At 40.5% G+C, this 9,306-nt stretch overlaps 2 protein-coding genes across 2 annotated transcripts in view; one reads left to right on the top strand and one right to left on the bottom strand.

Moving 5' to 3' along the window:
- Positions 1–24: 24 nt before the first annotated feature.
- ucmab (upper zone of growth plate and cartilage matrix associated b) lies at positions 25–8,115 on the bottom strand. The gene is made up of 6 exons (XM_084365273.1): positions 8,019–8,115; positions 6,688–6,946; positions 6,501–6,563; positions 6,315–6,410; positions 969–1,067; positions 25–870 (listed from the first exon to the last, which is right to left on the bottom strand). Exons 2-6 carry the CDS (start codon positions 6,743–6,745, stop codon positions 773–775), a joined length of 414 nt encoding a protein of 137 aa, XP_084221399.1. The 5' UTR covers positions 6,746–6,946; positions 8,019–8,115; the 3' UTR covers positions 25–772.
- A 73-nt stretch (positions 8,116–8,188) lies between these two features.
- LOC311264410 (cyclin-dependent kinase 17-like) overlaps positions 8,189–9,306 on the top strand; it is a 35,393-nt gene continuing 34,275 nt past the window's right edge. The window contains exon 1 of the mRNA XM_084365257.1: positions 8,189–8,536. The gene's annotated coding sequence lies outside the window, so the exon portion shown is untranslated. The remainder of the gene's footprint in view (positions 8,537–9,306) is intronic.

Raw genomic sequence — 9,306 nt, 5'->3', positions numbered from 1 at the left:
AATGTCATATAAGTGAGTAAATATATAGTAAATATAATGTGTCTGTATATATATATATTAGAGTAAATGTACTATATTCACACCTACTCTGCTTCTGGTAATGTTACAAAATCATTAAACATCAACTTAACGCAGGAGACCTTAAACCACATTAACGGCTAAAAAACAACAACATACTTAACATTGTTGATAAACATAATTTTGATCTAATGACTTACGACACAAATTGATGCAAATTGTGCAGGAAGTCAGTTAATTAAGGGAACTTTGGATCTTAACAATACAAAACAATACAACAGGTGTTTGTATTTTGTCATAGTTTTAGTCTTGGCCTTCCAAGGGAAGAGGTTGGGAGACCCCCACTTCACGGGCTGTAATTGACCCCAAAACAGAGATAACTTCTCTATTTGTATACTGTATTTAGATACTGTACTGTGTGTCAGTAAAACTGCCTGTAATCACTGGTTCCAATGTTAATATTAGCTAGTTTTCCAGTCCACTGTAAAACTAAACTGACTGTTTCTTTGGTTTTTAACTGTTGGTTGTCAAAAAAGTCATTTAACTGAGTCAGCTTGGGTTAGTTAGGGGAAGTTGTGATAATGACTTTTCACAATTTTTCAAATTGAATAATTGATTAGCCAACAAGAATTAATTAGCTGCAGCTGTAAATACAATGGATAAACTATTGTTATTCCATAGCCTATAATGTTTAAAGCATTTCTTTCAAAGCTTCCTGTCAGCTCACAGCTTCACCTCTCTCCTCCTCTCAGTCTCAGATGGACTGACGGTTGTACTCGTGGGGAGGATGCATCCCATCATAGTGAAACTCCCTCCACTGCTCGGTGCTCTCTCTGGTCCTCTCGTCTTGTTCTGGGAGATTATGAGAATGTTTTAGCGGATGAATGAGCCGGTCGAGTGAACGAACTCATCCCTCTCATCTTCATCAGATATCATCAGGGTTTGCATACCATCGTGCTCCTCTTCAGCGTAGCTCTCAAACTCGTTCCTCTTCTCCTCGTGAAACTCTCGCTTTCGTTCATCTGCAGCCAGGACCTGCCTCTGCTCGGCTACAAGAACAGAGGAAGATGAATTAACGGAGTGTAAACTGATGAACATCTAAAGAAAGGCTTTAAAGGTGCGCTATGCAACTTTTTTTGTTCATATATAAGTCTGTTTTTCTCTGTTTTTTACAAATAAAAATGTAAACACATGGCTTAAAGTTAACTAAAACTGCTCCACCTTGAATTGAGAGCTGGTTATAGGCCTGAAAAAAAGTTGTATAGTAAGCCCTAACAATAATAAAACCCTTTTCTTTCAGCTGAACAGTGTTTAAAATCTGACCATCTACAAATGTTGACATATGAATTCACAGTACAACTATACTTCCAACAATCTACATACATTTTTTTTTAGATTAAAATGAACTATTTTTTAATGACACGCCTCTTCTCATGGCCAAGAGCTGTATGTGGAAACAAAAATTAAATATTTTACACACAAACAAACATTAAACAGTCTCGTGGAGGCCATATCTCAAGAACACCACAAGGAAAGTTCTTCAAATTTGGCACAAATTGTCCGCTCGGTCATTACTCAACAATTTATATGATACTTACTTTGATAAGATGATGACTCAAAGACATTTTATATCCAAAAGGTCAAAGGTCAACTTCACTGTGATATCATAATATGTCTTAATATGTCATGGCCATTACATAACGCAGTAGCTCAGGAAAAACTTATTGGTGCTGGGCACATACAACCACAAGGTGATTCTAATTTAGATGATGAATACATTTATAAAAATGGTTAATGTCCATATAAAAATAACAAAACGTTAATGCACTTCAGTCTTCAGACTTTTGTGTAATAGTAAAACAGCGTTTGAACCTGTGAGTTTGTGGTTTTATACAAATCATCGCTGACCTCTACTCAAACACAGGAAAGCTGAAGGATTTTCTTCATTAATCGATCTTGACACCCCTTTAGGTCGAAGTTGCGATGTCACAACTGCCTCTGTGGTTACATTTTGCTTTATTGATTCATTATTATCAATACTAACAGCATCACCTTAGATTTACCTGGTGTATGACTGTAATTTCATCAAAAACATCTAAAATGCTGCTATGGTTATAAAGATTCTAGATCATTTTCTTGTTTGAGTTGATCCATCGGTTTTAAATTTAAACGCAGTTTTTTCTGGCTGTATCAGATGTTTTGTCTATTGTCTACACATCTGTATCTACCTCAATGCACAGTTTTTCCAAATTAAAATAAAGGTTGGATGATATGTATATTATAGATTTCTCACAGCGACATCAGTTTAGAATGAGAAAACTTCTGTGGTGATATTTATTTTTTGTAAAAGACTTGTTAACACATTTTCCAGTAATGGACTTCAAAACTGAGGAAGCTGGATGAGCAAGTATTACTCAAGTAATGGGAAACTATTACGAAAGTCATCAGACTTCTATATGATTTTGTTCAGTAAGCCCTCTGACTAAGCTAAAAAAAAACTTCCCCCCGATAACTTCCTGGGTGGAAACCACCTGAAAACTCAGTGCACCTTGGAGATTTCTGGGGCCTGACATTCTTCAGTCGACTCAATCAGGTCAAGTTCAAGAAAATGTTTCAACAAGATATCACAACTCTGAATATGATCCACAAAACGGTTAAGAGGACCATTAATATGGGGCGGGGAGCATACTACATCAACTTAAAGAAGTAACGCTTTTAATTAAAACCTCACCGACAAGTTTCGACACGCGCGCTCAGCACAATGACTGTTAAAAACCTTAAAAAAATACCACAGATCTGAATCAGTGTCTCTGAACAAAAGCTGCTTGTTGTGAGGGAGAGAAGTCTAATGAGTCATGTCTCACTATTTCTCTGTACAAAACTCTTAATCGCTCTTCCTTTCCTAATGTAACTCTAGTGTAAGTGATGGAGGACAAAATCCACAGTCCTCGCTCCATCCAAAAATACATTCTGCAGTTCAGCAGAAGCTTATATGAGACTTCAGCAGTCCTAATAAGACACATCCACTTTACAGGAGAGATGAGTTTCCGATTTGGATCTGACTCTGAGTTGGTCCTGATATAGATACAGAGAAGTGTGGCCAAGGATTTCAGACATGTGACCTCTGACCAGCAGGACTGGACATTTGAAGAAGATAGAGCACATTAATGTGCTCGTCTGTCATGTGTCAGTGAAACTCTGACGATGATTGCAGTAACACTAGAAAGAGCCACTAGCTGAGATATGGAAAGTTTGGGATAGCCATGTTAACCTTTTCTAAAGTCAGGTCATGACCTTTGACCTTCCACCAGGATTCCCTGCACGAGTCTGAGCACGCAGTGAAGAGCTGAACTCAAATCACTTAGTCTTAAATTATAAGGTTTAATGTTTATTGATGGCAGATCAGTATTTATAACTTGTAGATTCAAATATATTTAACCCATTAATGTCCACAGGGGAACGTTTTCATTTGCTTCACAGCACCCCACTGTGTTGTAAAAAATACCAAAAGCCATACTTGAGTACAAGTAAAGATATTCTGTAGAAATATTACTTTGGTAAAGGTGAAAGGTCACCCAAACGGAAAGTACTTCAAGTCTTTGAATGTCTGACATGAAAAGTACCAAAAGTAATGCTTTGGCAATAAATGTACTGAAGTATAATAGTACAAATGAGTAAAATTAGATATATTTACATGTTGTATACTATGGGTCAACAGATCAAAAATCTGTAGCAGCACAAGATTTTCTTAACATGCTTTTTTTAGTCCTTCAGTCACAAGGGGAGTTATATTAAATGCTTGTTATGTCTGGATGTTTCCACCTATAATAAAAAAAAATATCTATGGGGCTTTTCTTTAACATACTAAATATAGTCGTGAGTCATTAAAGGGTTCATAGTAACGGCACCAATTTGACGTTTTAAACTGTGTTTACAGGTCTTGAGGAGAAGAGGTAGCAGGTAGCACCAAGCCTTTTGTTGCCCCAGAGGAAGCTGCATGTGATCTGATGCCTGACTGCCTCCACTGATGTCACTAAGTGGCTATGTTGCATTGTGGTTAATGTAGTCACGAGGTTTCTAAAAGGAAGAACGATACGTAGAATAAAAGCTGATGTCTCTGGGTTTGCTGTATCTTTTCCTACTTGATCATTTATTTTTAAACTGTCCATGTTGAGTCCAACAGTGTTAAAGGAGTGCAAAACCTGACGCCTCCATCGTCCACAATGCCACATAGCAACTGACTGAAATCACTTGAGCCTCTGGAGCCACAAAAGGCTTTGAACTATTTTTTCTACATATGCATTTGCACTCCTCAAGACCTGTAAACACACTTTAATGTGAAATATTGGTGGAGTTACTCTTTAATAGAATGAATATTGAGAGAAACTGCCTATTGTGTCTTGTCCTCAAACAGCAGCATTCGTTTGGAGTCTGATGTCTTCGTCTTGGTGTCAAAACTTAACTTCAGAAATTACGAATCACATTTTCCTCCGACTAAAACAGCTTATTATAAAATATTTTCATTTACAGACTTCATCCACTGGTGAGCAACGTGTTTTCAGGTCATTATAAAGCAGACGAGGCTCTTCTAAGTGAGCGCATTGTTTTTGTCTCATTTTTTAAATTCTTGGTTTGTCTCTGACCCCTCTCCGCCTGTGTGTCGGCACATTCCTCATTCAACTCTCAACCGCTCACCCACTCACCCGTCCATCTCAGTCTTTTCGCCAATTTACTGCTTTGTGCTCATTTTATCTCAGTCTTGTTGTTGTTACACACACACATACACACACACACACACACACACACACACACACCCACAGCCTGTTACACAACTCCATTTCAGAGCAGCCATCTCAGTGGGTGCTCTCACCTTCCTGTTGGCAGAACTGTGCATAACAGCGCCGTTAAATCACTCAAGAATGTCAAATATCGTACAGTATGTGAATTTTCACAACACTTGTGAGGAGCATATTCACTGATACACTCTGAGGCGAGTGTGTGTGTGTGTGTGTGTGTGTGTGTGTGTGAGCTCCATGCTGCCCTGTGACTCCTGCTGCAGCCTCCAGCAGAGGAGTCAGAGCTGCTGCATGACCAGACAGGTCTGAGACTGGACGCAGGTCAGGCCAGGTTCAGAAAACAGTGAACAGCTGCGAAAGGTCGTAAAACATCCAGACTGTCATTAACACGTTTGCTCACCGCCTATTCAAACTGCAAAAAGAGAACAATGCCAACTGCTTTCATACGATGCAGTGGGGATAAAAACAGGTCTTATCTCTTCTTTTCACACAGGATTCAGATGTTTAACAAACTTTTGGCCCGTTACTTCTTTTGCTCAGGTGCATACTTTTTCAAGAGCCTATTGTGCAAGACAGTCTCTCCTAAGGGGCAGTAAGTTTTTAATTAAGATCAATTCAGTCAGATCTAGTAAACTTTCTGGAATTAAATAACATTTTACTGATACATTATTATACACCTATATTCATGCATATTTTTACACTTAAAACATTCTACGCTGTCTTATTATATTTACACATTATTGTACTCGTAATTGGAATTATTGGTACAATTAGTACAATTGTCCTCCTGGGTCATATTTGTAAGTGAAAAGTGAATAGAGTGTATACTGTATCGTCTTATTTTTATTATATGGTATTAGTATGGTTTGTCTTATCTTCATTTTAATCTATTATTCAATCACTGCCTTCCCTCTGCCTATGACTCTTGAGCTGTTCTAACGAGTACATTTCCCCGGTGAGGGATCAATAAAGTCTTATTTTACCTTGACACTAGAGCAGGAATTTGCAGAATCCTTTCTTCTTGGCAAGAATTAAACATATTTCTAGGTTATCTGTAACTGGATTTATCTCAGCTCTTTAGCAGATTTGTTTTCTTGACATAACAATTACATGATATGTTTTTGCACACAATAAAGTTTTAAAGACAGGTGTCTAGGATAGAAAAACTCCGTGTTGATTACTTCTACTGACTTTTTAAACCACTAATTATAAAGTGATCAATGGTGTAGATGATGTTTTTGGCTTCTGAAACTGTGAAGAAATGATTTCCAAAGACAAATGGTTTTGTAATGATTCATTGGCAGCAACATAATGACTTCCCGCATGACATTACAGTGAAGAAATCTTGTAGCTCTGCTGCCAAAACATCCTGTATAATAAGACACAGATGCTACCATTACCACACACACACACACACACACACACACACACACACACACACACACACACACCACTGCGGGTGACCAGACCTCAGTCCAAACTAACCCAGAGTGAACTCACCATTAATCTCATCCTGAGACTTTGCTCCCCGTCTGCTGCGTCTCCTGAAGAAGTTTGAGGCGTCGGCCTCCTTCATGAAGATCTTCTTCAGCGCACCTGCAGTGAAAGCAGGAGTAGGCTCAGCTAACAACATGAGGAGATAAAGAGAGAGGATGTGGAGCAGATGCAGCTGATTCAGCTCCTCACCTTGTGGGTCTTTTGCGCTGCCTGTGCTGCTGGGCACAGCTGCAGAGTCGGCCTCTGGAGACACTGGGTCACAGGACAAAAAACACGAAGGCTTTAAATTAGAACACAGAGTCTAGGCTCCCATGCTTACCTCTCCATGAAAAATATGAACAAACCACAGCTATCATCACTTCTGCATGAGACTCACAGGAAAGTGCAAGAAGCACAGCAACGAGAGCCAGGAGGGTTGCATACGTCCAGGACATCTTCAGCTCTGTGTATGATTGTTGAGGGATACGAGTACTGAGGTGGACCAGGAGGGAGAGGTGAGTAAGACGTATGTGAGAGGTGGGCTGGGAGCCTGGAGGAATATTGACTGCTTGTCAGAGGAGACGGAGGGAGTGACCATCTGATAAGAGGCTGAATCCAACAAACAGCAGAGATGGTTTCCAAATGACAGGAAGGTGCTGAGGATTTAATTTAGACATGATATAATTATTGTGCACCTTTTCATTTCATTTCTTTTTGGTTTTGCACTTTAATTAGTGTCATTGGTCTCGGGGACCTGTTTCTTTAGTCACAGGAAGAAAAGTGTGCAGGGCTCACTGTAGAAGTTACACTACGGGCTGAATTTGCACCACAAGCCTGGTTAATACCAACAGATAGATGACAGACAACATAAACACTGACTTTTCTAGTAAAAAGTGAAAACAGCCGAGGCCCAGCGTCAGAGCTGGAGGGTTTTTCCTGCCAAATGTCTCATTTGCTGAATGAGGCCCCTCAACGCAGTCACTCTCTCTCTTTGCTTCTGCATAAAGTCCTCCCGGAAAGTATGCAGCCTTCTGTTTGCTAGAGCTTTTTTTCCCACCTGAGTTCTGGCTATGCCCCAGAAAAGAGTGAATGTTTAAATTGTTTTGTGGGGCAACCCGAAGTGGAGGGATTGTTGCTCAGGGATAGTGTGTTAGTTTATAGAGTAAATGTTCGTAGTGTAAATCCAAAACTACTCTGAAGGTGTATCTTGCTTCGATAAACTTATGGTTTATTTTTCACTAATCATTCTTATAGGAATGCTAACTGTAATTAATATGCCAGTAGCATTATCTGAGATTGAGTTGATTTCCTGTCATTGGAAATGTTGGTTTTTCCTTCAGAGTTTGTGTGTTTTGTTTTTACACATCAACAGAGGGAATAGAGCAAGCTATCCCAGGGCAAATTTGACCCCCAAAATATAGGAAATGTCTTGCCACAGATGTGATTTTTTTGTCAGTGTCTGACAAAATGTCGGCCAGTCAGAGAAAGTCAGAATTGAGAGATTAAATAGAAATAATCATGAGATAAGAAGTCGAAATTATTAGATAAAAGACACAATCGTGAGATAAAATGTCAGAATGATTCAATAAGTCATAAAAAAATGATGACCTACCATTGGAATTATTATTATCATTATTATATTATTTAATTTTTTTTACCAAGGCTAACTTTCTGATCATGCTTTTTTTTTTAACTGGAGGGAATCATCTTCCATACACATTTCCCCACCTGATAGTCTTTGTCATGAGTCCTGACTCGGGGGTGACGTGTGGACTTTCCTCCAGTAGGGGCCGCTGTGAGGCCGCACTGACGCCTTCTCCTGTCTGTTCCCGCACCAGCCGTTAGATGGCGCTGTTTCCCCGCGGACATGTTGATGACACGGCCGTGTGGTGGCAGCCAGGCAGGCAGCGTCAGCAGGAGGAGAGGACACACTCCGATCAACCAGTAATCACCATCGTCTCTCACACTGCCATGGTCTCTCCGACCGAGAAAACACCAGCAGCACTTCCTATTTTCTCCTTCTAGTGGAACTTGAAAGCCTTTAAAACACAGCCATGCTGCCGGAGGCTACGACCCCGCGGATATAAGCGACACTGAAGACCAGAAAGTAGCTTCCACCACACGGAAACCACAAAGAAGAACCAGTTGGTGTTTTTTTTGTCACGCTCGGAGGGAAAGACGGCATCCGGCCTGAGAAGAAGCTCCGAGGTCGGGGACTCCGGTCGGAGCAACGCTCATCGTTTCTGGTGAGAGTCCTCTAAATGTGTCGGTGTAGTTTGTGTGTGAGACAAAGCTGTAACACCGGTGAGAGCCGCGCGCAGACCCAGGAAACGTTAACACAAAACGGGCTTAACAATGTTTACTTCACTGCCCTCGGTGTGAATGCAGCCGTTTGTTGTGGGAGCTGCTCAGTTTGTCACATTGACCGGTGAATGCAGCGTTTAACTCAAATAAACTGCGCCGAATACATGAATGGTAAACTAAGTTCAGAGTGGTAATGTTTTATCACGTCTCGCCTCGTGGTTAAACATTTGTGTCAGCTTTGCTGTTAAATACCAACACAACACAAACAGTCTTCTGGTTGGTTGTCAGTGAACTGTACGGGGTCTGGTTGTAAAAGGGAGGGCTGGCTCGCTGCTCTGCATGTATCGTCTTGCATAGTTGCTACCACAACATTCACTTGACCCACATTTCAAAGGTGTCCCGTCTTACCGGTCCAAATTTGTTCTCAAACTAGTTGTAGCAGACGTGAAAACTACCAGTGTCTGCACTCACACTCAGTGTCAGCAGCTTTAAGCGGTTTCAGCTGCTGTAGGAAGGCCTGCATGGGAAACAGACGTGCAGTTTCTAGGATTTTCAGCTCTCGTTGAATTCCTGTACTTGTGTCTGCGTCCTACAGGGAGTTAACCTGTGTGGGTGAGAGATGAGTGTGAAGTTAGCAGGATGTTTTAAAGGAAGACATCATTGTTCTGAAGAGGGGGGAGGGATGCTCGTGGCGAACTGATGAGGAAGTTCA

Source organism: Pagrus pagrus, assembly GCF_965226575.1.
Source record: "Pagrus pagrus genome assembly, chromosome: 10".
Lineage (NCBI taxonomy): Eukaryota > Metazoa > Chordata > Actinopteri > Spariformes > Sparidae > Pagrus > Pagrus pagrus.
Note: the sequence above shows the minus strand (reverse complement) of the source record. Positions and strands in the feature narration are given on the sequence as shown.

Coding starts and splice junctions, on each gene's coding strand:
- ucmab (XM_084365273.1), bottom strand. CDS start 6,745: ATGTCCTGGACGTATGCAACCCTCCTGGCTCTCGTTGCTGTGCTTCTT. Junction 6,564..6,687: donor TGTGCTTCTTGCACTTTCCT/GTGAGTCTCATG, acceptor CCTGTGACCCAG/TGTCTCCAGAGGCCGACTCT. Junction 1,068..6,314: donor GTCTCAGGATGAGATTAATG/GTGAGTTCACTC, acceptor CTGTTCTTGTAG/CCGAGCAGAGGCAGGTCCTG.